Below are 23,165 nucleotides of genomic sequence, written 5' to 3' on the forward strand. Positions count from 1 at the left end.
GCACACCCACAGAACAGATAGTTAGAGGACTCGGTAGAGCAGAGTTTAATTGTATATGCAATCAAGTAGATTTCATGGACTGCTCCTTTAACTCAAAGGAAACACTGCTCCTTTAACTCAAAGGAAACAATCTTTTTTTTGCTCAAAATAAGAAAAGGAGCAACAGCATTGACAGTCTTTTACCGAGGGACTTACAGTACAAGTGCTGGCCTACATTTCATCAACACTCATTCTCCCTGCAGCTCCAAAAGATGACCTCAGTGCAGCTCACACCACGCTTTACCTGCTGGGCTGCAGGTCTATGGGGCAAACCAGGCCGTTAGGCTCATCTGTTGCCTCGGATGTGTCATGCCAAAACTTGTGCCAAAGCAATTATTACCTCAGGGGGGTGGACGGAGACAGAAGCCGTTCAGTGCAGAATCTGGTACCCATTCTTGCAAACAGGGCCACCAGTTACTGTCCGCAATGAGGTCACTAGGCCTTAACATAAACCTGTGGACCCTGGTCCAATTATATGTCGTTCCCACTCACACTGAAAGCCATTAAGTTATTGCTATTTTACTGTTATAGTATCGGAAGGGAATGGAAGATAAACAGTGAAGCCAAATGGTTAATCTATCCCCTGGCGACCTTGTAACATTAACAATGATCTTCCGACACGGCTCCAGTGGGAATTGGAACAATTGGATTAAAATGTTCGGGAAGGCCAAGGGAGAGGCGGGACTTCTCCCCATTCATTCACTACAGCATTCATCACATTCATTCACCATTGATGCCCCATTATTTCTGTCAGGATTTTTTGATGGCTATGTGAATTAATTTAACATCATCCGCAAGCAGTTGATCACTTTGCCTTCTATTGGTGACGTGATTTTGAGAAAGTAAACTTTGCATCAGGCTTGCTATGGTTGCCAAGTTTCTATGCTAGCTAACTAGCTTGCTAGTTGAAGAAACTTTTAAATAACCATAAACAGTTTAAATGGCCCATTTGCATGGAGCGCTCACTAGTTATCTATATGACGTTACAGTTTCCTCAATTTAACTTGTAACATTATAATAGGAAAAGGTAGAGCACTCCAACGTGCCTATGCAGCTTTTCTGCTTAGCCACAACACTTTGTAGCTAACCAGTTCATATGGACACACCCTAGCAACTACCAACTGTTATTATGGTTCCCTAAGCTAGACACACACAACACGACTGAGTGTGAATGAAAATGTGTTATCTAATGTGTTGTTTTCACCTGATACATTAATGTTTTTTCTATGTGAAAGGAGTTTTCGAAAAACAGCAATGTATGTTCAGAACTTACAACTTCCCTAGAGGCCTCAATAATGCTAACTGGTATGGATCCAAATCAGTACACAAATGTATCCTATGCCTTTGATCTACTTTCAGGTCAAAACAACTCATCAGAACCCCAATGGGTCATTTCACTTCCCTTTCTGGGTTTGTCCCAGGGCATAGCAAAGGGTGTCTGTGGATTCAAAAAGGTCCATTCTAGTCTTTTTGTAATCCCATGGGCTGATCCACCACGGTAGAACAAAGTTGTGTGGGAATAGGTACCGCATGCTAGTGGGTCTCACCTGAGGCCTGGGGTGCCCTGTGACCATGCAGGTCAGCTCCAGGGTCTCTCCCTCGCGGATGGTGTACACCCGCTCTGTGTAGCGCTCCTCCTCAATGTTACACGCGTGGCCAGAGTGTATGATGCGCACAGAAGGGGGAGCTGCAGAAAGAGAGGGGGAGCAAGAGAAGAGAGAGAGAGAGAGAGAGAGAGAGAGAGAGAACAATTTAGATGTGGCATCCTTTCATGGTGGTGATCAGCCGTGGTCATAAACGATTCAAAGCTGCAGAAATCAACCTGGGAAACAATGAATGGGTTGGGATGGGGGAGTAGGGATGAGGGGAGGAGGAATCATTCAAACATGCAGCCGAGCTGAGGCCCCTTGCAATCATTCACATCGCCTGCCAGAATTCATTTGCACTCGTCTAGAGAGAGAATTGCAAATCATTTTCTCAGAGACACACACGTACACACACGCGCGAGAGACACACACAAAAGAAATAACACAAACCAGGATTGGGGGATCTGTGTGCCCAAACATCACAGATGAAAACATCCAACACATCTGAGCTTTATCCCATTTTTACCTTCACAAACTTACAACACTGAGGCTCAGGCTGCTTAAAAAAAGGGAAAAATGAGGCAGACTGCCACAGTCATTGATTTCCCCCCTCGAAACATAGCGCCGCCGAGCACCTCGCCTTGCCTCAACGTCTCGTCGCCAGGCGTTCGTCGCTTTCCTGATCCTCACTTACGCGCCGACGTTTCCTGAGGTGGCGTGGGTAAAACTATAAGACTGCCACATTGTAATATTCTCATTGATGCTCCGTCAGCCTCCCGTGGTGTGTCGAAGAAAAGCTGTTTGGGTGGATTACGGCAAGGCACGCCTGAGCCTGCACACACTTCTTCCGAGACACTACTTTCCTTTTGTTAACCATTGAAAATGGAGGAAAGGGAGATTTGCATAGCGGCATTATCAGAGGAAAAGTGCTGGGAAGAAGAAGAGAACAAGTCTCACCGTGGGGATATGGATATAGAGAAAGAAGCACGAGAGCAACTGATCACTCCAACACAACAGAAAGTGGCATCTACTGTGAAAGGGAAAACAAATAAGAGGGGGGCTAATTATTGCAGCGGCTTGAGCAATTATTTCTGCCGATTAATTGCGGTTTTAGTAGATTTTGGGCCAACAAGCAAACAGCGGTGATACCTTTCTGACAAGCGCAAGGTTAAGAGTTTCAGACTGAACGCCACAACAAAGTATAAAAAAATGTAAGTATTCTCACAGTGAGCCAGCTGGCTGCTCTGTGCCCTGGCCTACTTTTAAATGCTCTATTTTTAGACATGAGCGAGTCTTTTTTTTCTCCCCCCCCCCAAAAAAAATTACTCTCTCTCTTTCTCTCTCAATCTTACTCTCTCCTCTCATGTCCCATTGTGTGACGTCAGAGCTCGCCGTGTTAAGCATCGGCCCCAGTGGACCCCCCCTGTAGGATGACGTGGCCCGGCGCCATGATCTCCAAATCATTGCCGCATTAAAGAGGCGGTTTCGAGTGGGTTTGGGATTGGAGCCGCGCCGACAGGGCAGCAGCTCCGGGAAGAGATGTCACTCCGCTGACAGATGGGCTCAGAGATGACGGGTGGCTCTGACTACGGTCTAAGATCAAGATATGTGTACATTTTGTGCTTGGTTAAATAAACAGAACAAAAACATAGTTCTTTTCAAGTCTTCATTAAACGTTAAGAGACACTGTTATTGGGAAACTCAGCCTAGGTTATCAAAGAAGACATCCCGTCACCTATTCCACAACAGAGTGCTGGATGAAACCATAAAGCACAACACTTAGTGGTGACATAAGCAAAGATCCCAAAAGGTGTATCGTAAAATTCCACATATGTAAACTGCAAATTGCATGACATTAACTGTATTGGATATTTAACGAGCTGCCTGGATTTATGTCCCTAGTTTTAATAAGTGTGTGTCTGTGTGTGTCTGTGTAAGGGAGTGAGAGAAAGAGAGAGAGAGAGAGAGAGAGGGAGAAAGAGAGAGAGAGAGAGAAAGAGAGAGAAAGAAAGAGAGAGAGAGAGAGAGAGAGAGAGAGAGAGAGAGAACGAGACATTGTGTGTCTGTGTGCAGGTGTGTGTGTGACTCTATTTGAAGGAGAATATGCTGGCTTTTTTGCTCCTCAAAGTACTGTAACTGATGCTGAACTTTTCCCCCATGTCTATAGAATGTGTTCAGGACATGGGAATGACCAGTGGCCTGCACAGTACTGCTGCTTGCCCAGATCAATCTGAGCCAGACACTAGAATTGACAAGACTCAGACGCTCTGGTTTGTCGCCTTGCACTGCTGTTGGCACCACAGATTTGAGGTTTGGAAATTGAGGCTCCGCTTTGATGGGAGAGTAAACCCCACAACCTCTTGGTCGGGCTCCCCTTCTCACACACACATTCAAACACACACACACACACACACACACACACACACACACGCACACAATTGCTTGCACAAAATACCAAAACAGCTAAAAGGGTCACAAAACTAGTGGAATCCAGGAAATTCAGTTTCCCACATGACCAGTCTGTGTCACTTTTGTAGTACCAGGTTGGACGCTTAAGCATGATTTTTTACATGATGGGGCTCTTGAATATGCCTGAATTTGTTGAAGTGAGAACAATATGTGACAGTTGGCTAGCATACATACGGGCAGTAGATCAAGAACTAAGTAGAGCTGACTGTACCTACCCACTAGCCCCATGGCCTCAGGTAGGAGGATTTGGGAATGAGGTTGACTGTCATCTGGTACACATTCTTCTTCCATAGTCATTAAAAGAAGGTGCATGGTGCAAAGGCTCAGGCCCAACACCAATGTCGTGCAGTGTGAATGGTGGAAGAATGTGCTAGCAAAAGAGCTAAATAGCCTAAACCGCCAGCTGCTAATGAGCCCTTTAATGTTTGAGGAGTGAGATTTACTAAAGGATTAAAAAGTGGCATGGTCAAGGGCTCATTGGACCCTTGTTTGATGCTGTGTATGTGCAACAGAGGCTAGCAGGTTAGTGCTCTGCAGTGTAAACCTTCCTCCAATGTGAAAGGTCACAGGTTAAAGCCCCACGGGTGGAGCAATGAGAGTGTTGCCACTGACCTGGAATAGGAGTTCTGCTCTAGGGGAAGGAGACTAGCAGAGTCAGCGCTGTATAAACCCCCACCCATCACTCTAGCGACCCTGACTCTTAGCCTTGTGGTCAGTGTACCAGTCCCCCATTCCTAAAGGCTGCAGGTTTGACATGTGGGGCCACGCGTGGTGCCACAGTAAAGGGTGTTTCCACATTAGCAGTGTTTGTGTATTCCTAAGGTTACAAATGGGCGAAAGGTGGAGAGGCCAAGGTTTGGCTTGTTTAGCTGCCTAAAGAGATACTGGATTTGCAGATTGCCCACACACACACACACGCACACGCACACGCACACGCCCACGCACAGGCACACACGCACACACACACACGCACACACTCACACTCACACTCACACTCACACACACACACACACACACTCGTGCTGTATCTGTCTGGATTTGGGCAACAAAAGGCTGGGCCCTTACATCACATCGGAACCATTTTTCAGCCTGCCTTTAACCTACTGCACCCCTTGCGAGCAACAAAGATTTATGTCCGTTAACTAATAGAATTAACCTCAATGTCGCTGTGACTAACTGTGAATGGTCGATACACGAGGTTTCTGGCAGCAAGCAAGGCAACACAATGAGGTAAAGCCCTCCCCCTGTGATTACACAAATGGATAGGTGTCAATAAACTAATTGAGTGTGGGCAACGGCACGGATGCTGTCACAGATAAACCTGTGCGCTTATCTGCTCCTCAAAAACCGGAGTGTCTGTTGTGTCTATTTGGCAAATTACAAAGGAGACAGAAAAACCTACACACCAAAATCAAGGTCACATTAGGCTGAAAATCATTGGTAAAGTAATAAGGCGTAGATAGATTATCACCAACTGTAAACCAATTTAGCCTCAGCAAGGAACACAATTTATGGTAATGGCACAGGCAGCGATCCCCAGTCTTGCGCCAATCATATTAAGCCCAAAATGGGCTCTGACAGTAATATATCTGATATAAGTTTACTTATCACCAGATAAGTAATTAATGTCAGTCCCAAACCCATTTTGGAAAATTATTAAAGCACACCAATTAATATCCTCAAAAGTTGATTTACAGACAGCTGTGGGTTTTATCGCGGCTTAACATTTCCAAACGTGCCAACAGAAGAGAGTTGGTGATTATTTCATTCACTTATGTCATTTTAATAACAACTTGCTGATGGTCTGTGAAGAAGAAAAACACCATTCAACAGAATCTCTCGAATGTATGTAACAGATTCTGAAATTTTAAAAGGACTTATTTGTCAAGCATGGCCTCCGACATCTATCATTTTTTTACCAACTTATTAAACAGGGTATTCAATCAGACACAAAACACATGGACTGCATCTATGCAAGAGTCTGGTGGGTGAGGCGAAAGAAGAGAGTGACTAGGTCCAGTAAAACGTTTTAATTGCTGCTGAAGAAAAAAAAGACGATACGGGTAGCGATTTGACACCAAAATGTGTGCCACTGTAATTCTCCCTGTTCTGAAATATGACTGTGGATATAAAAAGGATGACACTGAGGACATTTTTTTTTCCAGTGAAGGGGCCAGCTTCCATGAACAAGTTTTTACAGCACATCCTGGCATCAACTCGCCTCCTGAATTGAAATCCTCCATTATAAAAATGTAATTATGAAGTCCAAACGCTAGCACCATTTCCATCCCAGCTGGCACTTTGGCTTTGCAGTGGGCCACATAAAGGCTGTGATTATTAGCTGCATGTTTAAAGGGGGGAGGGGGGTGGGGTACATGACAAACAGAATGCATTTTAGTCCACTAATACATGTCACTGAGGGTCTGTGATCAACCTTGGCCCCTTCTGTTCTGTGAGTCACAGCTGAGCAGTAATCTCCTTTCACAGTACATTCCCTCTCCTCTCTCTCTCTCTCTCTCCATCTCTCTCTTTCCCTGTCTGTATCTCTTCCTCTCTCTGTCTCTCTCTCCCTCTCTCAATCACTCTAATCAGGCATTGAAAGGAGGGGATAATAGCCTCGATTGGATGGAGGGAGCCACTGGCTCACTGATAATCACTAAGATACACATGGCAGGACAACTGCGGGGGTGGGGAGCCTGGGATGGAGGGAGGGAGGGAGTGGAGGAGGGGGGCAGCGCCCAGCTCAGGCTGACTGTTTCACAATCCCATGCCATAGGGATTAACCCCCACCAACCTGGCAACCCCAACCCGCACGCCTACGCCACGTACAGTGCAACATTACACAGCGCCCATGGGAGAGAGAGAGAGAGAGAGTGTGTGTGTGTGTGTGTGTGTGTGCGCACGCATCTGTCTCTGTGCGTATGTGTGAGTAGTGAGTAGGGAGGGTGTGTGCGTGTGAAAGAAAGAGTGAGTGAATAAGAGAAAGTGATGCAAAGAAGGGCAGATGAGTAGTGAGAGCGACAGAGGGAAGAAGAGAGAGTGGTGGATAGGGGCAAAAAGACATGACAGACAGGCAAGAGTGACAGAGAGAGAAAGAGAGAGAGGGAGGAAGAGAGGGAGGAAGAGCGAGAGGGAGGAAGAGAGACTGGTAATGAAAGCAGCAGAGATTGAATCCGAGAGAGAGAGAGAGAGGGAGGAAGAGAGAGAGGGAGGAAGAGAGAGTGGTAATGAGAGCAAGAGAGCAGAGATCCATATTATATCCACTTTCCTCTAATACCATAATCCACCTCCCTTGCCCAAAATGTGGGGTTACGAGAGCAGGCTGCTGCCCAGCAGGAGGACTGATACGCAGCATGTGCCCGTCATGAGTGGCACCACCGCTGTGTCATGCAACAAGGGCTGGTGGCCTGTTGCTGGGTGCATCTGTGTGTGTGTGTGTGTGTGTGTGTGATGTCATGCTGTGGGGATGAGAGTGGAGAGAGGCTGAGTGTGGGGTATGCACTCTCACATGTGCACACACGACACTGACTTGCATGCACACTCCCTCACACACACACACACACACACACACACCCATAACCACTCAGACATATAATGTACACAAGCACATAATTTGCATACAAACACAAGCATAGAGATATATACATTCATAAATACACACAGAAACACACACTCACAGACACGTACACACACTCACAGACACACACAGGTCCATAGGAGCCATGAAGTCTGTGTTACAACTGACAGGATTTTCTTCCCCCTACAGTCATGGGTACCCAATTTGAATAAGAGCACGATATAAAAAAAATAGAAAACCCTCATTACTTTTCATTAGCATGGCACTAATTCAGCAGAGAAGACAAAAAGTACAGGCGATTGCGTTCACTATTCCATCACTTTTTCTGCTTCCAAACGTCCTATTATGTCTAATGGTCCTTATTAATCATACTTGATAACCTACTTACAGTGTAAGAACTCAAGATGTCTTCTGTGTTTTTTTCATGTTCGTGTGCTTGTGAGAGATTTGCACAGGCGCCATCCAAAGTCATTACCCCGGGGGTTGCGGGGGCAACAAGGAGGCCGCTGGGGGGGTTAGTGTGTGCGTTTGAACCCGAGGGGAGCCCTCTAAGCGAAAGCTATTTCCAGTCATGACGAGTGGAGTGATGACGAAGCGAAAAAAGGCCAGCCGAGCTTGCCGCATGACACGGCACTCTCTGTTCTTGCGGCGGTGGCATCGCGATGAAATCACAGCCGAGTGACTAACAATGACCGCAAAGCTACAGGGCTGGAATCACAGGAACGAAAGAAAAAATACAATCTCTTGCTCAATGATTAGTCGGGCCTGGCCGGTTTCACCTTCAGCAGGTCTTCACGGATCACATTTCCTGTTTCGCCGGCCATGACATGAAGCACCATTTGCCCTCCCCACACACACACACACACACAAGCACGAACCCAAAAAGAGGACATCACTGGGAGTGCCATCATGCTAACAGCACATACAGAGGTCAATGATCCTGTTCCAGCACAAAAAGTGTACCACCGAGGCAGGAACAGTAAATAATGGCCTGAAACAACCGGCCTGGAGTCCCTTTCAGATGGTAAAATGTGCCCCTATTTCTACCTCCCCCACTGATTAAATGATGTCCCCACATTATTGCTCCTCCATAACGCTGTGACATGTTGACTCCATTTTGAGGATGTATTGTCGACACCTCGTCCTTGTAAACACTCGTCCTCCAGGCTCGGCGAGACCACACACACACACACACAAACACACACACACACACACACACAAACACACACACACACACACACACACACACACACACAGAGGTGTCGTCCTGGCTGGCTGGTCTCCCGGTAACTGCATGCATCGCCAGGTCCATACGCCAACCAGACAGTCCAGCGGAGGTGCCATCCCATAATTAAAAGCAGGTCTCACTGTCAGCTGACCTCTGACCTGTCAACACATTGCCCCTGCAATCCAAGAGCCACTCTCTCTGTAATAAACCTCCAGGTTACATCATAAATCAACCGTGAGGACATTATGTTTGCATAAAAACAAACAAGCATATGTCATTACCCATGCAGTGTATGTTTTTGCCTGGGGGAAAGTGTATGGATGTTACGTAAATATATGAACCTGTTGAAAATTCATACGCATGCTGCTCAGTGTTGTAGTAACCATGTAATTACTCATGTATTACTAAAAGAGAAATTCACAGGGAACATGGCAGAGGGAATTGGAAGATGAATGGACAAATGCCCAGCAGCCAGACCCCGTGCAATGTCCTCTAACAGTAATGTATTCAGTGAGAGGGTGTCCAAGGAGCACGCAAATGACCCTGGAGAATACAGTTTTGTGTTCAGATCCTGATAACATATAGAGCCAAAATGGCTTTCGTTTTCAACCTCACCTCCTCATTTACCTCAGAGTTTGAGACACTGCCAAGAGTGGCTTCGTGTCATGGAACAACAGAAACCAAGGTCAAAGAGTTCTAGCTTTTTTTTGTCTGATTTCTGAAGCGGAGAAACTTTGAATGAAAGAAAGAAACTAATGTAAAAATGACAGGAAAAGGAAGTGAGTCACTTTCAAGGGGAGAACAAAATTCACAACCTCATGGTGCATGGACACAAAGCACTATGTCCACGTTTGAAGGAGCGTCTGAAAAGAAAACTGAAATAAGTGGCCATTTTGCATGCTTTTATGCTTTTCAAAATGGCAAGATTTTTGTTCAGCTTGGGCATCAGGAGGGCCTGTAGGGGCAGCCAAAAAGGAAGAGGCGTTGTTTAAATAGATTTAGTAAATCCTATTTGCATAAAAGCAATCTTGTGCGGTGAAAAGAATGTTTCAGATTTGTGCCACGTATCGTCTTGTTTCATGAACATATTCGTAATAAATGTTTACTCGGCATACGCACCTCAGGCCTATTATGTACTAAATCGCTAAATCTTTATTATTTTTTTAAAATCTACATCAAAGTTTATTGTCCAAACATCAGCCCATGCTGCTATAGCTGTAACTAACATGCTCCGGTCCCAGAATCCACAGTTGTGTAGTGTGTCATGTCTATTGCTCCTGATGCGTATGCAAATATATACACTGATGTATGACACGTGTAGCATACTAAATCCCTACACAATTCGTAAAAGATAATGTGTAGTTCGCCGGTCAGTATTCTGAGGAGCCGTATAATAAGCAAATATAAATAGGGAAGTATGACCCGTGTAGCATACTAAATCCCTACACACTTCAATATTGTAAACACTGTCCATTAAAAAAAAACCTAGACCTGTTTTGCTCCACCGTGAGCAACACCCTGTGATTTTATTGTCAGAATGTCATTCGGGAGAATTACGGATGATGGGTAATTATAGCTCGAGTCAGACATGGTTTTACCTGTCTCATAACTTAACAATGACATACACTTGTGAAATTCAGATTCTGACTTTGTGACACATTCAGCAAGACAACACAATCAGAGATTTGTCAGGTCCTGTCTCACAACACCCCCTCCCAAAGTTTGTTATGAACAGCTTGTCTCCGCTGGGCGTGCACCAGTGCAAAATGAGGAGCTGAAACAATGATGAGTCGACAGAAATGATTGAAGGTTATTATCCTGAGCTCCGTTTTGTGCCAGTCCAAAACATTAGAGATCACCCTCCCCAACCCCCCCACCCCTACCCAGGGATGGCATATGGCGCTGTAGGTATTTTTGGCTTGTCCCTTTTTTTGTGTTGCCTCGCACAGTGCCAACCTGTCCTGTCCCAGTAAGTTCCTGCCAGCCTGCAGCAGGTGCGGCACTGCGCTACACAATGCCGTCACGGTGAAGCTCCAATAACACGGGGGAAAACGGCACACGCCCGGCATGAGTTGCCATGTTTCATGGGACATGCAGGAGATTCTGAATAAGGCCTCTGGCTGTGACCAGACACAAGCACAAGCACATTCAGAGGCACAGGCACAGGCACAGGCACAGGCACAGGCACAGGCACAGGCACAGGCACTGGCACAGGCACAGGCACAGGCACAGGCACAGGCACAGGAAACAAGCAACCAGGGGGGCCAGGGACGCTCGCTGCTGCTGTTTGCGTTCAAGGCCATAATGTGTCAAGTGCGGGATGAGTAACATTTTAGACAAGAAAACATACCGCCGGCCACTGGGGCCGAATCTCAGAGGGGATGCCCGTGTTTGATGCGATGCAATGATGACAATGTCAATTGCCCCGGCTGGAAAGGTCAGGACCTGTAGCTCTTCAAAGCAAGGCTGTTTACTGTAAATCACCCACCCACACCCACTTAACCCCAACCCACCTCTCTCTTGCTACTGTGGGGCAATCCCATCAGGCTGGTGTCATTTTTCTCTGCTATTTTACTTCTCTAATTAAAAAGTGACAATAAAACAGTTACTGTTTTCCCAAGCATATGCTGCTGTAGCGCTGCAATTCTTTTTCTTGGTTTGTAAAGGTGGACCTCATTCATTACGCTTCATTTTATCAGTGTAAATGGTGGACACTCTGGAAAGGGTCCAAGTGTTGTTGGGTGTCTAATCAAGCAGTGTTTTATCACGTCCTCATCATTTACTTTACAGAAACTGAGATTCTGGCTTTTAAGAAAAGCAACTACCCCTGCATCCAACTTGACCCGTAGCCAGTAAAACCACTCACTCTTGACCTCATACAGCGTAATAACAACTTTACAAGAAGATGAAAATAATCCCATGATCATGCCTGTTTTATTTTTGTCTTCCCTCTTCACGACAGGAATGTGTGTGTTTGTGTGTGCGCACACATGTGTAGCCATATGTGCATGTCTGTTTCTGTGTGTGTGTGTGTGTGTGTGTGTACGTGTGTTTGTGTATGTGTGCACATGTGTAGCCATATGTGCATGTCTGTTTCTGTGTGTGTGTGTGTGTGTGTGTGTGTGTGTGTGTGTGTGTGTGTGTGTGTGTGTGTGCGGAGTGTGGACAAAGCTCACCCACTCGGACCACCATCAGGATGAAAGTGAAGCTGCTTTGCCAAACGTATGGCGCTGCAGGGGTGAGGGGTCACCCTCAGCGTGACTGCAACGCTCGCCGTGCCAGGGTGGCCATGGACACGACACCCAGCTGGAAACAGCGCAGATGTTGCCCATGCCAACCCTCTCACTGAGCCTCTGCCACACTTCCATTTCATCCGCACAGCCTACTTTTATTTGCTTCTTATTCGAAAACCCAAAGGCACTCGTACCTTGAGTTTTTATGAGGCAGCCCTTTCATTCGGTTCTTTAAAGCTTTGCATCCAAATTGGATGGATGAAGTGGTTAGTCACTTCTTCCTTTACTTTCTTTCTGTTTTCCCTCTCTTTCTACCTTTCTCTCTGTTTCTTCCTGTGTGCTGCAGGTCCTGTGGTGATCTAGGTGCGGAGAGGCAGAGGGAGCGAGCGTTCCTGTGTTAGTCCCCAAGGGAGTGCTGTCCTTACATAAGTAGAGCGACCCAGGAACACAGTGGTAACGGTAGCTAACAGAATAGCAAAAAACCGCCCCAAGCGACAGAGACAACAGGCAGCCAAGGAAAGGGATAGCTCTGACGCGGCCCCACACACTCACACACTCACTCTCACACACACACACACACACACACACACACACACACACACACACACACAAAAACAAAACAAATTGGAGCATGTCTGCCACTGAAAAAAACTATTGTCAGTAGGGTAGAACATGCGGCTGTTAGACGTTAGACTGTTTTGTTTAAGGTCAGCCAAGCAAATGTCAGAAACACCTTGGAATGTAAATAATTGATTTCATGTCCAAATGGAAGCGCAAAGCAAATTTAGCACACACACGATACTTGAAAATATCTCACTAGGAAAGTGAAAGTGCCTCGTGCACTGAAATATTCACAGAAGAAAGCTCATCAGACTGCATAATATAATAAATGTATGCATGCATGTACGTTGAATCATGAATGTGGCCTTAGCAAAATGCGTTTCTCCATTTCAACATTTCCGAGACACCAGGAACACATTAAGGGCGCTGGATGAATTTCCAGGCACAAATCAGCATACAATTATTCCTCGCCAAGTCCCACTCATTCACTCCCGACTCGAGAATCTAATGGCCAATATTAAAGTCCCCCCACAGAGAGCAGGGAGACATTTGTTTAAAAGATGACATCTCATGACCTCCGGAAAGTTCTTTATTTCCTGTGCCAGTGTGCAGTGACAGGCCTGCACCGGACTGGAGTGTCTGAGGGGAGGAGGTGGAGGGTAGCTGGTGGGAGTGCAGGCCAGCCTTGAGCACGGCGACCTAATACTCTCATCTTGTCCTACCCTTGAACAGCAGATGGATGGCCTACATTGTTGCCCGCCTCAATCCCTTTGCCACGTTTTATAACCCTGTCAACATTGGCAGGACTCCTGTGAAAACTTCACCAACCTCCCCCTTCCCCCCGCTTGGCGAAAAGATGAAAACGTACCACGCCATTTGTGTCTGTGGATACTTAAAGAGGAAGAGGGTGGTGTGCAAGGGTGATAGATGGAGTTGAAGTTATGTGCCGGTTTTAAAAGAACCTCTCCACTCAAACCCTCCTGCTGTGAACCTTGAGTCTTGCCGGCTTTGACAGGAAAATGGAAAAAGCCTTGGAAACAGAAAAAGGATTTTTTTTTTGTTTTATCCTACCCAGTTTTTCTTCCCTCATTCTTCCATTCTTATGCTGATTAAAGACGCAGTTTGTCCTCCAGGTTATATTTATCCCCAATCAACTCTGAAGTTACTCCTGCGCCTCATTAGACACTGGAGGCAGTATACTGCAGCCTGGTTGGTGCTGCTTTTTACTGCCAGGTTACAAAATCACATTGAACGCTGAGCCAGCACTGCACCAACCTTGCTGTGAGATTCAAACACAAGACAAAGCAAATACTTGTGTGCCGGAGGAGACAGGTTTTACAAAGCCGGCAAATGAGAGTGACAGCAATGACACTCGCTGGTGCTAAGGAGACAAGCCTCGAGGAGACACAGTGTGAGTTGCCTTATACAGTTACAGATTCTGTCAGTGGATTGAAACCTGGATTGAAAGATTTCACTTTGTTAGAGGCAAAATTTCAAAATCTTTTTGTCTTTATTTTACTGACTCAACTCAAGAATTGACCTCTCTGATACTTAGCTCTCAACTTCAAAATCAATACTTCTAACCAATTAAATGCTTAACTCCTATCTGTCCTTACTCCGAGCCAACCTGATTGGCAGTGTGTTCACCCAATCAAGAATGCTGCTGAGTCAAAATACAGGTGAAGGCTGGAGCAATAAATAAATAAAAAGATTCTTCAGCACCTTCAGCAGATAACACTAGATAGTAGCTTGGTTTCTATCGAACTTGAGTTGAATAAGAAATCAGGGGATTACCTGGATGGGATTACCTCCCTATAAGGTTGATGGAAATGGATTTATTCGCATCAAATCATATTTGTTGAGGTTTTATTGCGTGGTCCCATTAAAGTTTTGAACCTACTTTCGCAACTTGTCAACAAGGGTCATTGCATTCCAACTCACTAAGAGTCTTCCAGTTTATGTTATGTTTTTTCTTTAGGAGTTGAAGGTGAAAACCTATTAAATTCATGGGACCTTGCAAAATCCTGTATCTCTACTTCTTGCTTTTTTATTTATTTAGTTATTTTATTTATTTTAAGGAATCAGAACGAAAAATAAAAAGTATTTGAAGTAGAGCTATAAGATTTTGCGACGCCCCATGAAAAGGGCAAAGTTCTGAACTCTGTGAAATGGAATGACCGACAGTCATCATATTTGCCAGGGATTCTCATTGTGCAACACCTGCTACTACTGCTACTACCTCAACACAAAACAAACCCCTTCCGAAGACACCCAAAGCCCCAAAGAGGGCTTCACCAATTCATGCTCCAAATTTGCACAGGTGAGAAGTGAGCCAAAGTGTGTTTCCAACCAGGGTCCTGAAGTGCTTCACAGGGACCACGCAGGAATCAAGCGTTATCTCTGCATGTACCATTCCATTTTTAACCAAGGAAGATGGGAAGCGTGAGGGGACGTGGTGGGTGGATAAATGCCACGACTTGAACAGGTAAACTGGGAATAAATTACCTGACAGATTTGACACTAGAGCAAATGGCAAATGTCATCACGCTCCTCCTAAGCAGAAAGCCTGTTTGGTAAGGTCTCTGAGTCCTGAAGTGCTTCACATAATCCCTGCATACACCCCAAAGTAAGGGGAAGACCCTGGCTAGGACTTCACATGTGGATCAGAAGGAGAGCGAGTACTGAGCTTGTCTGAGGTCTTATAAGTTAGACCTGATGTACGTGTGAAAGGCGTCTGAGCACCACCGGCTAAGGACCACTGGGCGAGAGATTTGATAGCGTGTTCTGGCCGACCGTTATTAGCCATGGTGGTGGCTCCATCGATTAGGAAGAAATTTGCAAAGGAATTGTCTGAGCTGCTGCAGATGGCAAAAGTAGCCATGCGACAGCCCAAAAACACTCTATTACGCAGCTCTACGCCCAAAGCCCCCCAATAAGGACACTGATTCCACAGGCCCACTCGAGATGCACATTTAGCCGAGAATAAACAATGATACGTATAAAAATGAGTCCTCCCAAAAGACTCCGCTAACCTCGTTATAATATAGAGACTAATTTAGCTCAGTCTCTAAGGAAACACTGAGCATATGACTTCCTGGTAGCGCATAAAGACTACTGCAAACTCTGGGAATGACAAAACACAAGTACATGACCTATCGCCATGATCCTTGGCTAGGGAGGGGGCACGGGGAGATGGTGGGGGAAAGCCAAATCCCCTGGATCGGTATGGCAAGTGCGGCCGCTGCGGGCAAGGTTGAGGGGTGCGCGGCACCTGTAACTTGACAAGTGGCAAGAGAAGAAAGCCAAAGAAACAGAGCTCTACACTGCGACGCTGGTGAAATAGAGACTGATAAAGAGACGCAGGGGAACCAGAGCCCTGTGCGGCGGCACTGGTGCTCGGTTGGTCAGCTGAGGGGAGAAAAGTGGTACCAGAAGGGACAAGATTGAGCGCCTGCTCAGTGAACAGGAAATCTCTGGTCATACACTGAAGTTGCTGGTGTGTTTGGCAGGGGAGCTGTAGGAACCTGCTGCTGGGTGTCTGCTTGCAACATAATCCCCATTCCTCACTGTACGGGGAAAATGGACGCCTCAAGCGATCGGTTCGTTTCTTATATGAGCCACAATTCTAGGAGTTGCCCTCTGTCTAGTGTTTTGACAGCTGCGGTCGCTATAGGAGGCTGCGGACTGAGGAGATCTCAGCCTGCACAAACGACGTCTGGCCTCAGAAGAAGTCAGGGTTCTTTTTGAGTCTAAAATTTTGACCAACCTCGGCGAGGAGAAGGAGGTACAGGTGGAGTAGGAGAAATAGCTGAGGCTTCATGTTCCAATTTACTGGCTGAGGCCTGAAGGTCGAGCTCAATGTTGAAGGTTAACCTCCAAGTTGAAGGTGCTAGGTTGCCTGTGTCTTATTGAGAACAAGTGTCAAAGCAGGTGCCACGGCTTGAACAGGTAAACTGGAAATAAATGACCTGACAGATTTGACACCAGGGGCTTGGCAAATTTCGTCACGCTCCTCCTGAACTTCCGTTCAGAAAGCCATTTGATGACAAGATCCAGGTGGGCCAGATTAGTGTGGTAATCCTTGTGATTCTCTGTGTACTTACAACACAGACAATTTGAAAACTTCACGTCTTTGACTGCTTTGCCTGATACTAATGATGCAAAGAAAATACCACAAGGTCAGTTTTGCTATGTGTGTTTGTGTTTAAAGAGGCATACCATCTTTTCTGATGGTTAAGAATAAAAAGCACTGCATCAAGCCCTCTGAGGCCTCTTTCCTCTTCAAAACTAATACCTCAACATCTCTGCTTGTAATTGCTGATGACCTTGATTGCATAACCTCACCTCTCATGCTCGCCTGTCGTGAATACCCACATGGTGGCTGACTCAGGAGTCACAGCGAGTCAGGGCGAGATCAGGGCCGGAGTCAGTCACTCTCTTGGAAGCCTCTAGGCTCACTGAAACCCTGATCCACACCTCTTCATTAAACAAGTGTTCACGTCCAAATCAGACGCTTGCATAAGAGGGGTATCAAACCCATCAGATCTAATTGAACTTTGAAGAGTTTTCCTTTCAACTTTTTATCTGTATGTAGCTCACCAGCTTTTAACTGTCTGTATCTTGCAGCTGATACGAGAACCAGTCTAGCACTTATCTGACACAGATTCCCTTCCAGATATTGTTTTGACTGAGTTTCATTCCGGGAATTGGAGTGTTTGGAGGTACAAGCAGCATATGCAGTGTACATAAAACCATACACACATACATGTATGCACAAACAGAAAAGTATACATAAATAAACATATGTATAAGTGCATGGTTGACTGATTGACATGACTGACCAATAAGACCCCAATATTGAGTGAGGGTGGACCTTTTGTCTGGTATGAGTTTGTCAATGCAACAAACAAACACAAGTGTTACACCTTTCACCTGATCCAGCCTGGCCCATGACAAGTCACATTTCTATCACACCTCATCGCTTCTCAAAGCCACACATTTCCAGATCTCAACACATCCCACAAGAATCACGCAGCAGCTAGCACACGCATCATCACACGACTTCCTCTTCCCCTGCCACGTTACGCCAACAACAAAACAGCAAAACACACTGACTTCCTCCCACCCTGGGAACCTCCAGAGGAGCACACGTGTGCTGAAACGGGCCCTATTTGGATACAACACCTGATCATGGAGGAAAAACAGTAATGAAATTTGGAAAAGCTGCTTAGGGTTTTAGCAAGAAGCTAATCCACTAATGCAGCATGCTGTCCACATGAAAGGTGATGATTAGATTACTGCTTTGATTCATAAATGCTCTCGGCTGCATTCAGTTGACACGAATTGAGGGGGAGTCTGAATAGTATGTTGCTTCCCACAAATAATACGGTGATATAATTGTTCGTTCCAGCTATATGCTAATACTATTCCGCACTGGCATTTGTAATTTTTGCTGTTGTGCGCTTCGGAGACGCTATACGCCAAAATCAATATGTAGCCTGCAAGGTTTTCAGTTTTTTTGATAAATAATTCATGGTTGAAGCCAGGCTCAAATAGAATCACAGCGATACAAGAATGAATAATGTGTTTCTTTATAAAACTCAGTCGTCCCTCCACCACACACACAAGCATTATGCCTGCTGTTTCTGCATCTCGTCTATATTCATTTGGGCCAAATCACACAATGGTGTCCCTGAACTCTCTCTCCTTGATTTCTTTGAAGCTTTTCAACTTCCTCCCCTCTGCAGTACAGTGCCATAGCAAATAGTTCCACCTATTGCCGTTAATATAGTGTTTGCATTACAGACCATTTTTTACAAAATGTCAGGCACATTTCAGTTTCCAGGCAGTTTGCAGTTCACATGTACAATGCTTAGGTTTTAGGCAGTCATTCCTTGACAAACCATGAGGTTATAAATAGCTATTCAATGATTTAGTGATTTACTGTAGTGTGTCAGCTATTGAACAGGAAAGAAAGGGGAAATTGGATGGAATGTTTACATGTCAGTGATTTCATAACAGACAAAACTGGCATTCCGCCATAGATTTACTATAGATAGGCCCATAGACCAAAGGCCTTCATATTACAGTCTTCTTTTCTAGTCTGTTGGGGCACCCGATGAGGCCAGGCAGTGCACTCACCCGGCAGTGCACTCAATCTATCTCATACCTTTATGTCACATGGAATAATACCTGTATTTCACATTGAATAATACCTGTATGTCACATGGAATGATAGAAGATTGGAACAAATCATTTCATTGAAGCCTCCATGCGTTTATTTCACCTCCTTTTCCATATTGGACACAAAACACATTTTTGTTTTGTGAACTTTGAACTTTAACATTCATTTTAATATTTGAATGTGGTATTGTAATCCTTGATTGATTTTTAAGGTGAGGTACACTTTTTGGTTTGCATTCATTTCCAGGAGACCACCCGCTGTGTGAATACACACCCAGAATACATAAGCCTTTCTGACAAAACAAAATGGATACACATCCCCTAATTAGATCCCATGCTCCATGAAGTCAGGTCAGAATATATTAGACATTTTGAGCACCTCAAAAACTTCAAAAGTCACTTATCAACACAACACAGACGCAGCGGCGCACAGACAGTGCAGAAGTGGGTCACCATGTTTTACTGCACTTCTTCTCATCACAAACTGTTCAAAAAAAACAAGCTCCATTCATCCAACTGAGAATGACATACAGTAGAAAAAGCGTTGAAAATGTACTGATGAGGTTCAGCCCCTCATCACTTTAATCCCTTGTCCACATTTCACCTTTGCTTCTCTGCATTGGGCCGGTGTAAACACCTGGCATTGTGTCCTACAAACCCTCCTAAATCAGCCCCAATGCTCAGGAAACAGGGGCAGATGCTGGGGGAGGTCCTCTGAGGGCAACGAGCAGCAGGGATCAACCAGGAAATGATTTCATGTCAAACACGATGGCTCTGTGTTTTACATGTGCATGTGTTTGTTTGGTTTGGTTTATTTCAATGCATGTGTGGCCATTGAGTGTATGTGTGTGTGTGTGTGTGTGTGTGTGTGTGTGTGTGTGTGTGTGTGTGTGTGTGTGTGTGTAAATCAGTACACGGTACACAGTATACTGTCGAACCATTCAGTTCGGCCCCTATGGTTCAATATTCACATTTGAAGGGTATTACGGTACGCCTGTAAATTTCAAAACTTGCTAACTGCGCTGCTCACTACACCCAAGTTGTACATTCAGATTTGTGTGCCGGTTAGAGTTTCCCTGGAGCCTATCAGCACTCTGTATGCAGATAGGAGCAGGAGAGGAGAGAGGAAACTAAAAACAAAATGATCTCAGCCTTAACTTGATGCTAGCTAGACAGAGAGAAGCAAATTCACTGTTACTTTCAAATTCACTGCGTGGGTACATTTTTAATTCAGCGGTCAATACGATAACGGGGATAAGAGGACTGTGAACAAATAAAGTACAGGCTGCACGCATTGCTTTGCCACTGTTGTCTACACAAGTGGAAACTAGTTCTAATATGATGTCTCATTTTCATCGCCATCACTCTGCCCTATCCCAGGTGGAGCAAGGAGAGTCTACTCATTAGCAGAACACAACAATCTCTCGCTGTTGCCTTCCAACAACAATGTGTGACAAAAAATAAAAATTAAACTCGAAGGGCACTTGAAAGGCGCAGACCTTCGGCAAGGCCAAATGCGTCATCTCACAAGCTTAGCAAAAGTGAAACTAAATGTGTGGAGCTGCCCCTTTAGTCTGATCCACTCCAAAATCTCATTGGTTATTCCTTCATGGAAATCGTACAAGTAGTTTTTGCACATTCCTGCTTACAGAGAGATGAACCAACAAACAAACTGCATTGAAAACGTTGGTGGAGGTAATAACGAAAGCAGTGGGAGTTTTAATAAGCAAAGATGTGCAGCCCGATTCAGTGGGTACTGACACAGGATTATGTCACCTGATGTAAAAATTAACTGCGTTACAATGTCCCCTCCCGCATACATTTCAGCAGTTAAGCTCTATGAAACATCACTATAAGAAATTTTAAACCAATTGACTCAGACACCCTATCTAGCTCTCTCCACTGACAGTTGGACCTCCAGAGCAAGTGAAAACTACCTCCCTTTATAAGAGACCAGGCCTAGTCAGTAATGCTGCCATTTTTAAAGTTTCATTTGTATACAGGCAAAATAAACAGTTAATTGTTTAAAGGGTGATATAATTTTTTACTCAAATAAAAATGTGTATGGTCATATGTGTGTTTGTTATCTCAGTACAGCCTGCTTGAAAGAATTTGCCAAGTTCCACCATTTTATTTAATTAATTCATCATTTGCGGAGGATATCCATGAAAAATGTGCAGCACTCAAAACTGCCTTATCGTGTGTGTGTGTGTGTGTGTCTCTCTAAATCTCTGTGTATTGTATGTGTCTGCCCATGTGTGTGTGTTTATTTCCTCAACACGGTCTGCCTGAAAGGAGTCTTTCCATTATTCACTAGTTAGAACAATTCAGTACCTCCAAAAACAGAATTTCGGAGAATATCCAGAAATTCTTTTTCATTCTGCTCTCCTAAGTGCAGCTCTGAAAGTGCCACGTCACCAAGGCGTCTGGCTTAAGGGAGCTCAACCAGTCAGCCACCAGTCAGCCTTTGCTTACTCAGGCCACATCACAGCCAGGTCACTAACATGGCATAACAACACGGGGGGTTGAGAGGGTACGATTCCAACCACAGCCACATTTTGCAACCACACGCAGAACAGCACAGACTATATACACAAGGCTGGAGGCTGCGCTGTGCCCAGGGAGCTCGGCCTATTAAATTGATCTGTCCATGTCAATGTCTTGCAGCTGTCACGTGAAATGCTTGTATGACAGCGAGACTGGGGGGAAAAAATGGGTCCGGTTAAGGAGGAGGGGGGAGAAAAGTGTCAGGCAGATAAAAAAAATTGCTGAGCTGTAACATCCTCCCATCATAATTGGGGGGGGGGGGGGGGGCGAAAGGAATAACAGGACTACATAATAATGAGATGAAATGAATCATGGGAAATAAAAAATACATAAAAAAAACTATTTATATATAAATATATAATATTAAAGAGGAGAGAAATTAACTTGCAATAGCGCGCAAGTTAACACTAACTTATCTCAAGTCCCAAACATCTCCGGCTGCTTGATCAGCACAGTCCCTAAGTGAGTTTTTTCTTCTTCTTCTTCTCCCTCTTTCTCTCTCTCTCTCTCTCTCTCTCTCGCTCTCTCTCTGACATTCTCTACCTCTCTCACTTTCTGCCAAGGACCATGCACTGCATACTGATTCCATCTGCCTGATCCCAGCTGTGGCTTGATAGACAGCATGCAGATATGGGCTTTCTGCACTATCAGTTATATTTTCTCTCCCTTCCTCTTTCCTTCCATCTCTCTCTCTCTCTCTCTCTCTTTCTCACCATCTCTCTCTCTTTTTCATTCATCACCATCATTTCTTTTATATCTGGCACCAAGGCTGCCCTCTGAGACTGCAGATTTGTCTTCTTTTTTTCCTCTTCTACTTTTCATCTGTTTTCTCCTCGCTTCTGAATGGCCGCCATACCTCCAGTGTTTCGCAGCCCCACAGCACTCTCCTACGTCGGCAATCACGGACGACACGAGCGCCACTTACATAACGTACACACAGCCTATTTTAAGCCCTCTAAATAAGAGCTGAAAGGTAACACGCTTGCCACTGTGATACAATAATAAAGAATTCCATATGAATGAGCACAAGACATTCACTAGCACTAATGAAGCCTTACTGTGTGATGAAGATTGCTGGTTGCGCCAAACACAGGACCTATTCTGAGTGTGTGTGAATGTGAGTGTGTGTGAGTGTGTGTGTGTGTTTGTGTGTGTGTGTGTGTGTGTTTGTGTTAGTGCATGTGTGCGTGCACTTACCCTTTCTCATTGTCTGCGTCTGTATGTGTGTGTGTGTGTTCACAGCATATCTGAGTGTGTGTGTGTGTGTGTGTGTGTGTGTGTGTGTTTTGAGTGTGTATATGGTGTATGCCAATGTGCATTCAAGAATTACGTTTGCTTTTCAACTTGAAACCACTGAACCTCATAATCCATTCAAAAAAAGCGCTTGCAACCATTCATTCAGCACATTCAAGCTTGAACAGTCCCATATTAACCACCAAAAATGAATGGACAAAGATGCACACTTCGCAGTCTGCGGACTGCAGAGCAAACTAAGCCTACAGAAACGGGGGGCGGGAATGAAAAACTATTCATTTGAAAAACAGAGTAATTTTAGACTTAATAATAATACTCAGCTAAATAAAAAAAAGACGATGGAGAGGAGGAAGGTACTGAAAATCCATAATCATTGGGACTGCGCAGATAGGTCATGCAAAAAATGGAGCCTCTCTTTCTAAATGTGTCGAAATCATCGAAGCGCTGGCAAATCCTGTGCCAGGCATATTTCAGATTACTCCTCATGC

General features: G+C 45.0%; 1 protein-coding gene across 1 annotated transcript in view; it reads right to left on the bottom strand.

Moving 5' to 3' along the window:
* Positions 1-23,165, bottom strand: part of mdga2a (MAM domain containing glycosylphosphatidylinositol anchor 2a) — a gene marked incomplete at its 3' end in the record, with an annotated part of 137,078 nt that overhangs the window by 99,183 nt on the left and 14,730 nt on the right. The window contains exon 2 of the mRNA XM_080850690.1: positions 1,587-1,726. Within this exon, the coding sequence (XP_080706816.1) occupies positions 1,587-1,726 (140 nt within the window). The remainder of the gene's footprint in view (positions 1-1,586; positions 1,727-23,165) is intronic.

The sequence above is a fragment of the Sprattus sprattus genome (assembly GCF_963457725.1).
Source record: "Sprattus sprattus genome assembly, chromosome: 13".
In the NCBI taxonomy this organism is placed as follows: domain Eukaryota; kingdom Metazoa; phylum Chordata; class Actinopteri; order Clupeiformes; family Clupeidae; genus Sprattus; species Sprattus sprattus.